Genomic DNA, 19,301 nt, shown 5'->3' on the forward strand with positions numbered 1-19,301 from the left:
AAATGAGATGATGGGTAGCTAACTACTAGTAAATAATCTACATTAATTAAGACAAAATTAAGATATGTTAAATCTACATTGAGTAAAAAACAATAGCAAAGAGTTTCACTTTCAAAACAGGCTGATAACTGATAATGACAAAGATGTATCTTTGACAATAAGCAAAAAATGGGATCTTAAAAACGCTACAATACATAAGAAACTGTACAATATCAGACTCTATGGTTCCTATATGTGACAGAAGATTAGGAACATTTCCAACCTGGGTTTGTAGAAAACCGTGTGAACTGGCCTCGGGAAGCTGAATTCTCTGATACTTAGCAGGAAGGCAGAGTGTCGGTGGTTTACCTGTTCCAGAATAAAAAAATGCCTGAAGTGGGATGAAAGAAGTGCCAATCACGTGATATGCAGCTGAGACTGGTGTGTTTCTGGTTGAGGCCCAAGAAAGGTTTGGGGAGGGGAAGTGGGTTTGCCTCTGCGTGAAGGAGGCTTGAATGGATCAAATTAGAAGCAGCTATAAATTTACTTCGGGTCTACAAATCATTAACAAGATAACCTGCCTTTGAAACATTCTTGCCCGTTTGGAGGCACAACAGGCTGTTAACACTTGAGCAGTTTCAGTCATTAGAAGCCCCCTCGGTGCGCGCCTGAATTACTGCACGAGAGCTGCACAGCACTCTTCCTGCACCAAGTTCAAGAAAAAAATATTTTCCAAGATCCATTTGCATAATTAATCTCCCCGCCACACATCTTATCTGTAAACAGTGCCCCTTAAGCGATGTGTCCCAGGTTTTGTGGTTTTCTCAGAGCACAGAAAAATGAGCCAAGATTCTGGCCAGGACATGAATATAAAATAACAGGCATCTCCAACTGGAAGAGGGGAAGTGGTGTGGATGAGTCAGTGTGGAAAATGTCTGCCCTCTAGGCTTCAGCTCAACCTGCACGCTATTTAGGGGGAGGGGGAGTGGGGGATGGGGGGGCTAGGCAGTCTATTGCTGGAGGTAACATCCTTCAAAGAAGTCATTAGACTAGGTTCATGTTGATATTTGCTGAACATCCAACTTTCAAGCTAAGCATGTGTATGGAGGGACTATGAGGTGTAACTCAGGGCAGAAATACTAACATTAATCATGAACTGGGTTCATGTTTTTATAGCCACAATTGTTCAAATGCTGAAGTGGGCTGTATATTTTATCCAATTTATTTCAAAGAAGTACAGTTACTCTAAATACACAAAACTAAGTTATTGAATATTTGAATAATTATCACAGAAACCTAGCATCTTAGCTGTTTTGTATTGTATTTATTGTAGTTTTATCATATTGTCTTACATTTGTATGCCATAGCTTCTAACACATTGAAATATGGCTATATTTATGGATTCTGATAGGCTATTGAGATTTGTCAATTCTCTACTCTACCTTTTTAATGTTGTTGTAAATAGATACCATGGCAAGTTAACCATTATTTAAGTCAGACCTGAAAGTCCAAATCAATATCCAAGAACACAATGTGATTTTTGCACCTGGCCAATATGTCAAATAATTATAAACAGATGTTAACCTGAAAATTTAAATATTACATTTGGTAAGAAAAAAAAAATCTGCTGTTTTATAAATAAAGCAGACTAACCTCTTTAACCTTGTTTACACATTTAATTAAATACTACATTATATATGCCAGTTTTTTCTTTTCTTTAAGGATAACAACTATCAAAATCAAGCAGAGGTAGGGATACAACAAAGCAAATAAACAATGGCCAGCTTTCAAGCTGGTAAGTAGAAGAAATAACACAATTATTTCCAAAATGCTATATTTGTAGCACTGAATCTAATTATTCAGTCAAATTATGTTTTGTCTCTTAAATGGCAAAGTATTGTTCTTTTAATATAAATGTGATTGTGGTTGTGAACTGTTATGCTCACAGTCTGAGAAATGGTGGCTGCACTGGCTTGAAACCTGATTCCTTCAGCATGCTGTGTTTCTGGATGTGCCACATTGCTGCTGCTGCTGCTGTTCAGCCTCTCCTGGCCTTGTCTCTCTCTCGGCCTTGCCTGGGGGGACTGGCATTAGTAATGCTTCCCTGGCTAACTCTTAGTAATGGTAGGTAACTCGGAGACGCTAGTAACTTTCCTGTAAACACATTAACCCTTATACTTCAAGATACGGGTGAGTGACTAGTTAAATATACAGTGCCTTTAGGAAATATTCACCCCCTTGGACTTTTTCATATACTGTTGTGGTATCTGAAATTTATATCAATTTAAATTAGATTTTTTCCCCTTTGATTTACACAACCTACTCAACTCTTTGAAGAGGAAATATCTTTTTTATTGTGAAACAAAGTCAATACTTGGTAGAACCATTTTTTGGTAGCAATTACAGCTGTGATTCTTTTGGGAGTAAATCCAGGTTTGCACAATGGATTGTGCAATATTCTCCAACTCTTCTTGGCAAACTTGTTCAAGCTCTGCTGTCCACTAGCGATCCCCATCCAACTAGACAATCTGCAAGTCTTGCCTCAGATTCTCAATCTAACTCAATCAGCCTGGGCTTTGACTCAGTCTCTTTAGAACATTCACTTTCTTGTTTTGAAAGCACTTTTGCTATACTGTTGCAGTGTGCTTGGGGTCATTGTCCTGCTGAATGCTAAATCTCTGTCCCAGTCATAGGTCTTTTGCAGACTGAAACAGGTTTTCCTCAAAGATTAGCCTGCATTAAGCTCCATCCATTTTGCCCTATACCATGACAAGTTTCCCAGTCCCAGCCGATGCAAAGAATCCCTATATCATGATGCTGCCACCACCATACTTCACAGTAGAGATGGTGTTACCTAGGTGATGTGCTGTTTTGGGGTTGTGCCAGACATAACGTTTGCATTTAGGCCAAATAATTACATTATTCAATTCAATTTTCCATCTTAGCATTGGAATGCTGTAGGTCTTTGAGAGTTGTCATTGGCCTTGGTGGCTTCTCTGAACAATGCCCTTCTTACCCAACTGCTCAGTATGGGAGGACAGCCTTCACTAAGCAGATTCTGGGTGGTGCTGTATACCTTCCAAATCTTTATCCCACTTTATAGTTGTTTTAAATGTCTTGGTCTTCATGGTTGTATCTTTGCTGTGAATGCACTACCCAACAGTGGGACTTTTACAGAGACAGAAATCTAAAATCACGTGAAACACCTTTACTGCTCACAGGTACACTCCATTCAAATTATTATTTTAATTCCTGAAGCCAACTGGTTTTATCTGAGCTTATTTAGTTCCCTCAGAACAATTAATGCAGTAATCTATAGTTTATTGACAGTGTTACAATCATTTAACATATTTCTGGCATTGGGCTAACATTCAAGGGGTCCCTGCCCGCCTTCAATTTGGTAACTTTTGCATTCCAGACCAGCACCAAGCTTTGGGCAGGGGGCAGCACAGCTGTCACCCTCCACTTGACACGGGAACCAGGATGCCAGGGGCTGGGGAGATGGAGGTGAATTCAAAAAGATTGCAGGGGATGCTGTTTTGGGTAATTTTAAATTCTCTGGCTTTTCTGTGGCATCCAATTGGCTTATAATTGTGTGTGATTAGGTGAGTTTCCTGCCTAATTTGCTTAATGAGTGTCATTGCAAATGGGGTGAATACTTTAATATTATAATCTAATTGAAGACTTTTCTGTTTTTTAGTGGATTTGTTGAAACTGGAGTAAGTTGTGTAGATCAGAATAAAAAAAAAACTTTTAAATGTATCAAGATTTCAGGTTGTAATACTTAACAAAAATATGAAAAAGTCCAAGGGGGGTGAACACTAAGTTTCAAAGTCAATACAGTTACCACAGTTTCAAGGTTCAGATACAACTTAATTTTTTTTTAACTGTGGTCAAAGGGACTTATGGTGCCACAAACAATCACATACAGTTTCAAATACTGAATACAAAGTTGATATTTGTAATACTGTCAGAGATGGTCAGATTCAGAATTCTGTTCCAGTTGACATGATAACATGGTTAGGTGAGACACAAATACAACAATGGTTGTAAGAAATATATAAAGTGAAGGCAGTGCCAAAGATAACAGATGTGTCTTCAATTTAGACATGAAACAAAGAGCAGCTAAGAGGCTCTCTAACAGTAACTGGTACGAGTGAAGATACAATATTTTTGAAGGAGGGTCCCCCAGATACCCATCTTAAGGGCCATTCACACAAGATGTGGTTCATGGCACAAGTAAACTAACAAATGATACAGCACAAAATATATATGAAATCTTCCTTAATCGCGTATAGCCTATTGTGCAGTCTGTGACAGACTTTCAGAGTTTGTTTTCCATTGCAAACAATGGAATAAGCACTAGAAGTTTTCTTTTGGCTCATACGAATAGAAGTATTAGGTAGCCAATACTATAGGCTGAACAAAATAACAATTACATGTAACACAATAATTTCAATAAAATAAAAAATAACAACACTAATAAATCAGGGTATGAAAACAACATTTAGACCAGAAACAAATCAAAACCTATAAGCAAAATCCAGCTGCTAATCACAAATTACAATTCCAGCTTTTTTTCCTAAATTTGCACTATCGTGATGGCTATTCAGGGGACTCCTGTACATTTAAATAACTGGAAACATCTTGGGGATGCCTTCATTCAGCAGTGGAGAAACTTCTTCTGCTTTTGATGATGATAATGAAGAGGTATTGCTGGATGGCAACCATCAAGTTTGAAATGGTGCAATGTGAATTTAAATGTGGTCATTGAAGGTATAAGTAGCTTCCAAGTAGTTGTACAGGATTATAGGGGTCATCTGATCACCAAGGTAATGAGCATTATGGAGTTCTTGGTAGAGTAGAAGAAAAACTAGTTTAATTCCTAATGGATAGGTTAGTGAAGACAAGTACAGCGTGACATGGTCATGTTATTAGTTTGTATTCTGGCTGCTGCACTGTATCAGCTGGACCTTGATCCCAGGAAGTAGAAGATGAATACCTGACAGAGACTCTTGGCATCTGAATTAAATAGATAGGGGCTTTGCAGTTTTTTTGATATGCCATAAAGCATGTTTCACAATGTATGAGATGCCAATTTTGCAGACAAAGCTGCTTTCTTAGGGCCAGATTAAATAAAAACTTTGACCCACCCGCTAATGAATGAAGCCGCAACTGAGTACAGTTCTGTAGTTTTCTGTTAGCGGGTGGGTCAAAGTTTAGATTTAATCGCAGCCTTAGTCAACTTAGTTGACATAGACCCCTTGGACTGCATCACCTTGTTTAAAGAACATCTTGGAAGGGATACACTGCTACTTTTCAACAACAATCCAAGGCCAATATACATAGTTGGCAACTATAAATGTATCTGGTGTTGAACACATGTTTCATATTATCAATGTCTAGCTTTTGATATAGATGCAGTTTTCCAGTAAAGGTGTTTACTAAGAGAGTCTAACCAATTGTCAGTGGTATGTAAATGAGTTTTATCCTATTTTTAAGATATAAGAGATATTGAAAGGGAAACTGGCACAATTCTTAAAATTATGGTTTTATGTGTCTGTATATGTTGCTATAGTGTATAAGTAAGATATATTTATATATCACTCTTCCAGATTAATCATATTAGCGACTTTTAAAACTTGAAGATTTCAAAATTACAAAATAATTGTGCCTGTCAAAGGCTAGCATGTATGCTCCTTCAGAATTTCAGGATGTGTCATAACTTCTTGGATAGTGGAAAAACTGCAAATTCACCAGATTTGTTTTCTCTATTGCAACTCAAGTCATTATTGACAACTGAGTGTTAGTATTTCTTACTCCATATTCTTAGTGCTTGGTAGTAATTATAGTTTCCATAGACAATATGAAGTGTTGCAGTGCGCATGACTGTGGGGAAAACAGTAAAGATTAAGTTATTCTTCTCTTTTCCAACAACAGGAAACAAATGTGCAGTGGAGATGGATTGTACAAATAAACAATCAAACACTGTCACATACACCTTGTTCACATCACATATTTGTTTTTGGATATTATTATAATGCAGAAATTAAGTGTAATAACAAATTCTGTTAACATAGTAACAAATCAGTTTTTAGCTAGGTAATTTCTCATTGTGTGCTTTTCGTCTGCTTGGGTACCTGTAGAAGTGAATGTTTCCATTTCAGTTTGGACAAAACATGATAAGCAATAATATCGACATGCAATATGATCATCATGTTTTTTTGTAGGTGGCACCTCAGGCTGGAGTGTTGTAACATACATTACTGTGCATTAACCTATTCATACAAACCAGGGAAGGTGAGTGGGATGATTGTGGCGATGCAACTGTTGGATTGCAGTGGGATCAAAGTTATCACTGCAGATTGCTTATTTTTTTGAATGACACATTGTTTACTTGTACAAAACATTTCTACTGCATATTAATCTCCTTTGTTGTTGGAAAGGAGAAAATAATAACTCCATCTTCAGAACACTGCATGTTGTCTATGGAAACTATAATTATTATCAAAATGTAAGAATAAGGAGTAAGAAACACAAGTACTCAGTTGAATAATGTGTTTCCATGGGGAAGACAACTCCAGTGAATTTGAATTTATTTTGCTATCTAGGAAGTTATGACAAAACACATCCTGAAACCATGAAGGAGCCTGCATGTTGGCTTTTGACAACTGCCATTATTTTGAAAAGTTTTAAAATGTAAAGTTTTAAGTTACCTAAATGATAGAATCGATTTGGAACAGTGGTAAACATCTTACTTATACACTATAGCAATGCATACAGATGCATAAAACCATATCTTTATTAACCATGCCAGTTTCCCTTTCAATATTTATGTATAGCTGTAGTGTGACAGCATGTCTCCCCATGTGGACAGATTTGAAAAAATACTGATACCTTAAAAAGACTTAAAAAATAATTTCATATTCTAGTGTCTCTCAAGTATTATTCACAATATTATGGCTGGGTAAAAAGTGATAGATGGAGACTATCCATTCATTTCAAGCTATAACATTTGTGTCTGTGTGTGAGTAGTAGCAAAGTATTTTTACTGCTGCTTGTAATAATGAAGCAATATAGAATACATCACTATATAGTGACATTGTACAGGTTCATAGATACTGTTGGTACAGTTTATATATTTACTACATTAACAAAATGAGAATACAACTGTTTAACCCCATGCATTAATAAGTGTAGTTCAACAGGATTGCATACAGTTGTTTTATTATGATAATACATAATATATTTTTTCAGCTGTAGTTACCAGTTGCAATTAAAATCTTATCAGACTTGTGGGAGGATTACCTTGAAAGATATCACTCTTCCCCTGCTAATCAAACCAATAAATTAATTGGAGTAGGTGATTCATAATTATACTGCAAATAAAGGACCACAAGACAGTGTATTAAGTTCTTGCTGTTTCCCTTTCACTAATTCTGACGTCTCTCTCTTTTTTTCAGAAGGTGATGTTGCCGACAGGAGCAGCCTTCCGATGGTTCCAGTAATAAGAACAAACCCCAAAGCTCTGTCATCAAGTGCAATGCCACCGCTTGCTTGTATTGTTTCGGGCAAGGATATTTGGCTGAAAAATTAATGGATGCACCTACTTTTCCTGAACCAAAAATAAACATAAAAGTCTATGGCAACTTTCATTCCTTTTTCTATGTTCCATTTGGTACCTTTTGTCCTTTTTCAGCAGTTTTAAGTGATTTTTTGACATGGATCTGTTCATTGCCAAACAGAAATGATGGACTGAGTGTGGACAATCAACTAATTTCTGTGTTTGGTGTTTATGTCGTTTATGTGTGGAAAGATACAGTACTTGTGTAGAGAATGTAAATTTACAGCTATATTTTAAAACTAGTGGCTAATGACAAGCACTATTGTAATTTAGCACCATTGTTCTTACTTACCACGTTCTGTATTTTTGATTGGTTACTTTTGTTTTTTTTATGTCATAAATCTATAGTTTTGAAATTGCTCAATGTTTGTTATTAAAAGAAAAAAAAAGATTAAAGATGTAGAATCCCATTTTCTGATTAAAAAGAAACTATTACCAGTTTCACAGCATTGCTGTGCTTATCCAATACAAGATCTCTTTCTTGGGAAGTGTCTCTGGAAGCTCCTAACTGCCCAATTGTTATTTTCTTCATTCTTTAATTTTTTTTTTTTTTTTTTAAACTGGCAGCCTTAATTTTAGTATTTTGTGTCACAAACAAGGGTTTAATTGTGGTTTTCTTTCAGTTTTATAAATATTGACAGACACACAAAATGCATACCGTACTGCTGAGGTTCTGTAGCAGATAAAGCACTGAGAGTTTTTTGTTTTTTTTAAGTTACCAGATCTACATCTTTGAAAAACAGTGATGTTTGTATTAATTTAGCAATTTGGGCTGGTTTTGTGAATAAAAATGAATGCATGTATTTGTGTCAAGATTTACAGTTTTGAAGTCTATGTCTACTTTTGCATGGTGTATTTTTTAAATACAATGCTTCATTCTGTTAAAAATGCAGTTTGAAAAAAGTCTTGAATTTTTTTTTAATTATATATATTTTTTAGGATTTCTGGTTTCACTTCACGTCCGTGAACTAAATGAAGTGATAATTACGGTATCGGAATATGTAATAATGACATTTCAATGATATTTCTTTGGGTGCTTACTATAATTTTATATTTTAATAATATTAAAAGAAATGTGAAAATAGATAGGATGTTTAAAATAATGTGAGAGTGATTGCAATTTAATTTCTATAAAATAAAATGTTGTTGCTAAAAGTTTGACATAAAAAGTACTGTTTTTGCAACTAATCTTAACATTATACTGTGTTGATGAGAATGGCTTTCCTTGATAGTGTACTAAACACTTTCCAAATTAGTTTTTCAGTGACATTGATAAAACTTAGTGTGATTGAACCTCAGATATATTTAAAATATATATAAAAAACTGACACCATTTGAAAATGTATATGTTGTACTGAAAAACTGATAAATAATTTTACTGAACTACAGAACCCTTCCATCTTAAAATAAGCATCCACCCAAACATTTTGGAATTGTTACTGAATTATGTACAAAGCCAAACTCTTTTCTATTTTGTGAAAATCTTTGAGAATATTAATTTAAATTGGGTTTTATATATCTTTAATCAGACACATACATTGTATGTGGTATTTTAATTGTATTTTGAAATAAACATGAGGTATAATGTGAGAGGAGAAACCATAAGTCATATTATTGATTGATTAAAGATTAACATGCTGAAGGGTTTTTGGATGTCAGATCCTACAGCAGTTCTTGATTTAAAGAGGGTTAGACTTAAAAATACTGAGGATAATATTTTTAATATTTCAGTGGAGGAAACTAGGATGAGACAAGTAGAATTATACAAATGAAAACATCAGGCAGTCTGTAAATTTATAACACTCTTTTAACAAGATGTACGCACTCGAATTAAATCTTCAGTGTATTCAGTGTGTAGGAGCAGATGGCCAGTCAACAACTTTGAATTCCAGCATAAAGGGGGCCGGGGGCAGGGGGGGTGGCAGATTTTGTAATGTTGTGTGATTCCGTATGAATATAGCTTTCCATTTTGGTCATAACTAACCCTAAGACAGGCTGACATGTATATAGGCAGGTTCAAGGAATTTAAACTCTGATTTTAATTTCCTGTGGAACAAGAACAGAGGTTTGAAGACCAGGACCAGAGAAGTGGTGTATAATGCCTGCACCATGTGAAACATACAGAGACAAAAACAAAACTGTGATGCGTGACTAAAGACTTGGTGTGCCCAAGGAGGCATCATCTCCTTCAACAATTGGGATCTTTTCTTCAGCAAGGCCTATCTGCACAGACAGTATGGACTGCATTTCAATGAAAAGGGGGGCAAGCCTGCTTTGAGGAAGGATCTACAAAGAAGCAGTTAAACTGGAATAGAAGAGGAAAGACTTCAGTGAAGAACTGCAGGCGGAAGAAAGGGAAGTAGAAATATACAAAATATTCAAAGGCAAGACACCATCTCAAATAACCCAGACTTTAAAAATGTGTACCTCAATGCTAGCATTATGAAGAATAAAATGTTAGACATAGTAGCTATTGCCCTAGCATGTAACAATGAGTCACTGAACCTTGGCTAGAAAGTAATAGGGATAAATATAATGGGCAGATGAGATGCTAAGGAGGGATATATGTATACGTATATATACATACTTATATGTACTCATACACACACATAAATATGCATTGGGCTTAGTGACATAAGTATGACACTACTATATGCACAGACAAAGAAGCTTGCTGTACAGTGCAAAGAAATCAGAGATGCATGTAAGAAATGAGAGAAACGAATAATGGAGGACACCCTTTACATAAGAGTTTCTGAAAGGTTACAAATTATAATAAGACATTTCGCCCTTTATGTTAATTTGGTTGGTACTAGCTTATTGATTTGATTATCTTTTGGCATTGATACAAAAATCCTAACAAATCTCTTTCTTGCACTTCCCATGCATAAAGGGGCAAAGTCTAATTGACAGATCAATGCGTTATTAGTAATAGTTATTTATGTGGATAAAATTGTTATGCAAGGCAACTTGTAACAGTATAAGCAAATACAATGAAATACATACAGGTAAACAAAATGGTAAGTAAAATCCAAAACCTAACAAAAAGTTAAGTATATTACACACAGCCATACAGGAGTTTCCATGCATGAGTGTAACATGCAGTGGAAAATGTGCACAGCAGTGTAAGGCAGGATGAGTTTAGTATCTACGAGTTCAGTCTGAACAGGTGGGTTTCCAATAAGAGAACAGAAGCTGGAATGAAATTAGCAGAATTGATAAAGGACTACTTTCTAAACTAGTTTGTGAAAGCACCCAAATGAGAAGGCACTTGTTTTGATCTTTTCTTTTCAAGTAACAGACAAAAGGAATAGAAGGGTGAGAGAAACATTTGGGAATTGGGACTACAACATGAAATCTTTTGAAGTATATTTTAAAACTTTACAGGTAGTCTGATTTACAATTCGAGAGGCTATAAAGGAATGAATCCAAGTTTAAAATAAGTGGATCTGAGGGCAGATAGATACATAACCAATACGAGAATGGAGGATAGTTACATTTCAAACATGTATTGCTTGAGGCAAAGAGTAAATGCATCCAGCAAGTAAACAAATCAAAGTCTTGGAAACACTGATCTAAATGGTTTAATAGATGACTTCAGAAAACCAGAAGGATAAATGAAGCACTTTGCAAGGATGTGAAATGGATCAAAACCAAAAATGGGCAGAGAAAAACATTTTACCTTCCGGACAGAAACTAGTACAAAATGTTGTTTTATAACATGCATCAGAAAAAGAACAGTAACATAACTAGATTATTCATTAACATATTAATGGTAGACGATGAAAAGGAAATGACAAGTGTATTAATTAGTGGTTTACACACGTGTATAAAGGTGAAACTTACATACCACAGATTAAAGAACTTTCCTGCTTAGTTATAAATAATCACTGCTAAACTATGGCTTAAGTATAACAGGGACGAGGAGCACTGAAAACAAACAATTAGCCTGGTCCTTATGATATATTCACATTTGTACTGAAAGAAATGAGGGTTGTGACATTTCCATGAAGAAGCAAAAGTAACAACACATAACAACAGAATTAATGAATAGATAGATTTCCTGATAAAGATTTAACATCTTTAACATCTGCAATGCATGTGCATAAGCATATGCATAAGGATTAACATCAAATTAACATGGAAGAAAAAAAACACTATAGCATGTATAGTAAACTTGGTAATTGTGCAGATCATATAAAAATATATGTGAATAATTGTAAAGCTATCTACCATGACTCATCAGACACCTGGTGATCGAAATGTGATGAGGATTTAGGATTTTCGCTGACTCACATCAGTCTGCTCATTAAGAGAATTAATGTAAAAGCCACCAAGGTGTCTGGTATATTTAACTCTTTAAATCAAGCTACATTGTAGTGCCTGAACTACTAAGATACATCAAGAAAAGGCTTGATTTGGACCCAACTAACAAAACAATATTGCCATAACAATTTAGACTGTTGCCCTAAGGTTGTGATTTGTTTGTGTTGGACATAACTTTGTTGCAATATTTACGCAACTTTGCTTAAATGTGTTTCTGTCAGAACTAATATAGAAAAGAGGATGTTTTATATAAGTCATATGATTATTAGTGATTTACACAACTATTTATTTATTTATTTATTTTCTGATATACAATTTAAAAATTTGTAATTTCACATAAGCAAAATGTTTGTGACAATTAAGTCTGAATGTTAAATTACATATGGATCAAGATAACCTGTTGTTTTTAGCCTTTCCTATGTTGCTATAAACATATTATTATTATTATTATTATTATTATTATTATTATTATTATTATTATTATTATTTGTTTTACATAACATTTTAGCTTAAAGTGTGAGGGGTTTCCGTTATTTGTATAATATATAATATATAATATAAGTATATACTTATAATTTACCAATTACTTTTTCATGCAGTACTATTTTCAAGTTTCATTTTATATGATTAAGTGATTGAATTCAAAGCCTATTTCTGAACCCATTTTTGCTGTTGCACTCTAGGCTGTGGTACTGGTGTATTATGTGATTGTTATATTTTAAGATAAAAGTAAAAAACAAAACAAGTAACACAAAACAAATAATAATCGACTGAGACCTGATAATATTAAAATAAGTTCCTGCCAGATTTAATTGGCCAACTTTCCCATTGTACTTCCAAGACTGTGTAGCATAATTATCACCTTTTGCATCACACCAGAGTTTTGTGTTTGGTATTTTTTTTGGATGTGTAATTCCTACACGTCAAATGTGTTCCTTTTAATGTGGCTCAATTTTAAATTGAACCTGATCTGTATGATTTTCTGATATTGGATTATGGGTTAAAATGTATTTAAGTAGAAGAAGTAATAATAATAATTTTCACCTGGATGCACTCACACCACCTCAAGCTCAACCTCTCCAAATCTGACTTCCTCTTTTTTCCCCCCTCCTCCTCACCTTCTGCTGACCTCTCCATCTCAATCCCCTTAAAATCTATGACACGCTCTACCTTTTCTTCCGCTAAAAATCTAGGAGTCACCCTCGATCCTCGATCCTGCGCTCTCCTTCTCCAACACATCACCACGCTGACGCGCACCTGTAGATTCTCCCTGAGCAACATACGCCGGATCCGTCCCTTCCTCACCGACTACTCGACTCAGCTACTCGTCCAGTCACTGGTCAACTCCCTCCTGGCCGGCCTGCCTGCATCCACTACCCGTCCACTCCGGCTCATCCAGAACTCTGCGGCTCGTCTGGTGTCTCTCTGCCCCGATTCGCACACGCTACTCCACTGCTGCGCTCCCTCCACTGGCTCCCGATACCGGCACGCATTCAGTTCAAGACTTTGACCCTCAACCACCGTTGTTTCGACCACCGCACTAAGCTGCCTTCAGACCATCATCTCACAGAGTCCCTAACCACCTCCCGGCGATTCCTCAAGACACATCTTTTCAGATTGTACCTGTAATTTAGTTGTTTATTCACATGTGGCTCAGCTCTCCTGTACAATTGCACTCAAGTGTTGTGCTCCTCCATTCTGCCGGTTGCTTGTTTGTTTTTTACCTTTGTGTGTGTGTGTGACGTTGCGTGGTGATGTCATGCACTATTTGCATGGGGATTCCCTTTCCATTTGATGTGATACGCTGCAGGTGCCCCTTTCAGTCAATCCTATAAAAGTCCTGGGGCCTTTGAGAAGAGCCATAACTGCTACAATGATTATGTTGCACACTGTTTATTTACCTGCAATGTTTTCTAAGTGTGTCTTTTAAGTGTGTTATTGTGTTAATTACTACAGACAGCGTTTGTTTTTCTGTATTTCTTTTGCAGCACGTTTTCTTTCAAGTAGGTAGTATAGGTTTTGAAATTATTCGGAAGACTCACTGGCTTTCTTTTATTTGGGAGGTAGGTACGTTTTCGTCAAGAAGAGTTAGGTGAGTCTTAGGGCAGGTTTAAATAAAAAATGTTAGCACTGCTAGTAGCATTAGCGGCATGTATGCGAATGGAAATCGCACTGCTAAACTATCGTGGTATTAAAGGTAGGAAGGTATCGACCTTCTCGCAGCTGCTTTTTTGCACAACGCGAGAGAATAAAACCCAGCTTTCACGGAGCCGCTACTACAGCACTACACCACTGTACTCAGTCGCGCTTTCATGTTTAGTTTGATGCTACTCTCTTCTAATTTTTAAAGTACAGTTGTGTAGTTTGCTATTAGCGGCTGGTTAAAATTGTATTTAATCCCGCCCAACAATACAGTGGGAGTGTTTACATTTTCGCTGTATTAAATCAAGGAAATATCTGCGAGAAAACACCCTGAAAACGCAGCTCCTCTAGTTTTAGACACTGTGGAGTTGTCTAAAGCCTCACGCGGTTAAGGCACAGTGGAGAGAAAGCCCGTCCAGCACAGGTTTGCGCAGGCGCAGCTTCGGGTTTATTCACAGTCTCCGCGGCTCTGTGTGTTCAGTGGAAATAACTGATTATTGCTACAGTAACTACAATACAGGTGTACAGTGTGGGTAACAAATAACATGTTGTGCCCAATATCCACACAAACAAAATGTTGCCTATTGTTCGTGCACAGAGAGAAAATGTTATTGAATGTCATTTTATATTGTAGCAGGTTGGGGGGCCTGTCACAAAAAGGGCTTGTATGTAGGCGGGGTCTGGTCATGAAACACACAGTAGGGAGGCAAGCAGAGGGTACAAAACACGATCGCTGTTGTTTTATTGCTTCCCTCAATGGCAGGCACAGTGTCAAAAAGCAAAACAAAACCTAGCTCTGTTCGAGCACTAACTAAACATAAACAATCCCTAACTACAAACCAAAACACTACTTACAATAATAACAGTAAATGCCCGGGTTGGCAGAGCCGAACACCGGGCACACAGAAGTACAACAGGGGTAAGGCAGGTTCCTAATCAAAGTCCGTAATCCAAGTTCGTTACCGGTGGGAGGTTGTCAGACAGTCCGGAGTCCAGGTCCAGAAAAAGGGTCTCAAGCTAGTGAATCCGTCAACTGTAAACTTCACCTTCTTTCTCCTGCTCTTCCACTATCTCGGTCTTCTTCTTGCCCTCCTGTGCACCTTGCTACCCCAGTCAAGCATGCACACCCTGGTCTGTTTCCTGGTTCCTTTTATAGAGGAAGTGGTGGGCGGCCATCAGGAGCTATGGCCATCAAGAGCCCTGCTGGCTTTTGGGGTTTGGAGTCTTGGAGGAGAGGTTTTATAGTCTCCTCCCCTGAAAGACCCGCCCTGACCCCAGCCTTGCCTCTTACACTGCCACAATATGTTGTTCATGTATGACAGAAGAAAGTCTTTATGGGCAGCGCACCTGTACATAAGGACTCACACTAATGTCTGTTGATGTTATTGATGAATCGGGCGTCACAACAGGAGACTTGCATTCACATAGAAACTCCAACACAGCGGTGGAAACAGCTGATTTCCAATGAACAGTTGGGGCTTATTTGTAGTTGCTAGTTTCTTCCAATGATAAATGTAACCACTATGACTTTTGTAGCTGGTGCATCACAGTTTGTTTTTAATCTGCACTGCACCACCACACATAACCCAGCTAACGTAATTCACGTTGTCACAATATTGTGGAAACGTTGTCTGCTAGCTGGGAAGTGGACACTGAATAAAAGATTTACACTGACCTGTTATTCACCCAACACTTCATTGATCCACCCGCTAATAGATAACGCCTAGATAAGGGCGTCTGCCAATAATAATAACTACACAGATTTCATCAATGGCAGCTTCAGTTTTTATTGTGTTATTTATTTTTCTACTCATATTTGTAACTGCTATGAAGTATAGGCTTGTAGTTTTGTGTCAGCGGAAGATTAATGCTGTGGATTTACAGCAAGGAGCTGGTGCTTTTTTATGGTTTTCTGATAAAGAATAAAGTAGAGATCTCCAATTGAGAATAAACCTTGCATGGTTTATATTGCAATGTTCTTGTGTCTGCAACATTTGTTTTCCTTTTCTTTATGTTGTGACTTAATGGGCGAATAGTTTATTAGGTCTGAAGTTTATTGTAACCTTGTTTGTTATGCATAACTTTGTTCTGGAGTTCTTTTGAAAGTTCCATGGTGCTCATGGTTAAGTCTTAGCAGAGGGAACCTAGAGGAACTGCTGAATTTATCCTGAAATCATGTGAATCAATCACTGCAACACAGGTGGATCCAAGTTATTTCAGTTTAGATTTTTAATACATTATCTACACATTTCTAAAATATATTAGAGGGGTAGGATGTGTAGATGTATTATTTATTAATTCATTTTTCTTAATTAATTTAAATTCCAAGCTATAAGACAACAAAAAGTGAAAATCTTAAATGGGGATGTAGACTTTCTATAGGAACTGTGTATATATATATATATATATATATATATATATATACAAAACACAAACCAAATTTAATGAGTAGCACAACACAGAGCTCTGTACTGGTTAAACTAAATCAATAATACACATAGTATTAAATTTATTAGTTCAACACCAAGTCATCTAAACCTACAGGTTATTGATTATCGCTGAATTAATATTATTAACAGGCTTTTTGCTCATGAGTTAGACGGGATTCCCGGGTGACCAGCAAAAAGAGGCAGGATGTCTATGCACTGTTTGTACTTGACAACACACAGTGGCCTATTGGCAGCTTTGTTAGATAACTTGTTCTTGAGTTCCCCCTAGTAACATACAATGTCCCATCCCCTTTGGGTAGTATTTTCAACTATATATACACTCACCTAAAGGATTATTAGGAACACCTGTTCAATTTCTCATTAATGCAATTATCTAACCAACCAATCACATGGCAGTTGCTTCAATGCATTTAGGGGTGTGGTCCTGGTCAAGACAATCTCCTGAACTCCAAACTGAATGTCTGAATGGGAAAGAAAGGTGATTTAAGCAATTTTGAGCGTGGCATGGTTGTTGGTGCCAGACGGGCCGGTCTGAGTATTTCACAATCTGCTCAGTTACTGGGATGTTCACGCACAACCATTTCTAGGGTTTACAAAGAATGGTGTGAAAAGGGAAAAACATCCAGTATGCGGCAGTCCTGTGGGCGAAAATGCCTTGTTGATGCTAGAGGTCAGAGGAGAATGGGCCGACTGATTCAAGCTGATAGAAGAGCAACTTTGACTGAAATAACCACTCGTTACAACCGAGGTATGTAGCAAAGCATTTGTGAAGCCACAACACGTACAACCTTGAGGCGGATGGGCTACAACAGCAGAAGACCCCACCGGGTACCACTCATCTCCACTACAAATAGGAAAAAGAGGCTACAATTTGCACAAGCTCACCAAAATTGGACAGTTGAAGACTGGAAAAATGTTGCCTGGTCTGATGAGTCTCGATTTCTGTTGAGACATTCAGATGGTAGAGTCAGAATTTGGCATAAACAGAATGAGAACATGGATCCATCATGCCTTGTTACCACTGTGCAGGCTGCTGGTGGTGGTGTAATGGTGTGGGGGATGTTTTCTTGGCACACTTTAGGCCCCTTAGTGACAATTGGGCATCGTTTAAATGCCACGGCCTACCTGAGCATTGTTTCTGACCATGTCTATCCCTTTATGACCACCATGTACCCATTCTCTGATGGCTACTTCCAGCAGGATAATGCACCATGTCACAAAGGTCGAATCATTTCAAATTGGTTTCTTGAACATGACAATGAGTTCACTGTACTAAACTGGCCCCCACAGTCACCAGATCTCAACCCAATAGAGCATCTTTGGGATGTGGTGGAACGGGAGCTTCGTGCCCTGGATGTGCATCCCACAAATCTCCATCAACTGCAAGATGCTATCCTATCAATATGGGCCAACATTTCTAAAGAATGCTTTCAGCACCTTGTTGAATCAATGCCACGTAGAATTAAGGCAGTTCTGAAGGCGAAAGGGGGTCAAACACAGTATTAGTATGGTGTTCCTAATAATCCTTTAGGTGAGTGTATAATATTGCTTCAATACCATTCAAGAGGGACAATTAATGATATGTAAGGGTGATGTTGTTAAGCTGTTGGACAACTTTACTGTAATAAGAAGAAAGAAAAGAAGAATCCATATAATTTGTTTAGTCCTTTTACATTTCTTTCCCAAAACACTTAATACAATAAACACTATTGAAATTCATATTAAAAATTCCCATATTACAACTGAAAGCCTTTTAAACCAGTATACTAATATTTAAAATATACAACAAAAAGCTCAAGATTCTCTGACCAAATGTTGATCAGCCATTGAGTGAAACAACATGATGGTGCCAAACCTTGAAGGTCCTGTCAAGATTTTAAAGTCAATGTAACCTAGACAACCATGAGAGGAATGACAGAATGGGAGTTCCATGAAGGTCTGGCAAAAATGCAGGCAGCTGCATTTTGAACACAATGTAACCTGAGAGGGACCATAGCAAAACTACAAGCAGGCAGAATCTGTATCTCACCTGGTGTTAATTATGCTCTGACAATAACTGAACCACAAAAACAGAGTTCTTCTCTATTTCATTAATGTTTAGGAAGTTGTGTGATAGAATATCCAGAGATTGTGCAGGTGCAACAACTAACAATGGGGAATATTTTTATCAGAAAAGTTCTCAATACAATAATAGTAAAAAATAAAACATAAATGCATTTATTTGTTGAGGTTAATACATTCTCACATATACAAATATTGTAAATGTATAATTGTTACACACAATAAATATAACTAAAACTAAAGTATTATTTAAGATATAAACTCTTCCTACAGAGGTTGAAGTACATTTCAACAAGCTATAAGGTCAATGATTAGCTGCATTAATGTTAATAAGTTGATCAGATTGTTATGGAGAAATAATTGTAACTAATTAATTAACAATTAATTAATTAGTTTGCTACTGGTGATCAAAATTGGGTAATGTAATTCCTTGATTATTGAAGTTAGACTTCAAAATGGCAACAGTTGTAAACTAAGACTTTTTATGTAAAATCAAAACTGTTACACATTTTTATTTCTTTCTTTCTTTCTTTCTTTATTTATTTATTTATTCATTTCTTAACAGACACCCTTGTCCAGGGCATTATTCTAAACGGAGTGTGACTAGTTTATTGTATGTCTTTGACATATAATTTTTAATTAAATTCTGCTACACTATTAACTAGCCTTACATTTTGTTAGCTATTTTAATGCTTTCCAACATTGTCTGGAGGAAAACA

At 36.7% G+C, this 19,301-nt stretch overlaps 1 protein-coding gene across 6 annotated transcripts in view; it reads left to right on the forward strand.

The window, feature by feature from the left end:
* The window catches only part of LOC136762825 (CXXC-type zinc finger protein 5), a 45,243-nt gene extending 36,825 nt beyond the window's left edge, over positions 1-8,418 (forward strand). For 4 of the 6 annotated variants that reach the window (XM_066716369.1, XM_066716367.1, XM_066716366.1 and 1 more), the window contains exon 3: positions 7,443-8,418. In XM_066716369.1, the coding sequence (XP_066572466.1) occupies positions 7,443-7,487 (45 nt within the window). In that variant the 3' untranslated portion in view covers positions 7,488-8,418. Of the gene's footprint in view, positions 1-6,209; positions 6,280-7,442 lie in introns of all 6 variants that reach the window. The other 2 variants (XM_066716371.1, XM_066716370.1) reach the window with 2 other exon arrangements.
* The last annotated feature ends 10,883 nt before the right edge of the window (positions 8,419-19,301 follow it).

Source organism: Amia ocellicauda, chromosome 11, assembly GCF_036373705.1.
Source record: "Amia ocellicauda isolate fAmiCal2 chromosome 11, fAmiCal2.hap1, whole genome shotgun sequence".
In the NCBI taxonomy this organism is placed as follows: Eukaryota; Metazoa; Chordata; class Actinopteri; order Amiiformes; family Amiidae; genus Amia; species Amia ocellicauda.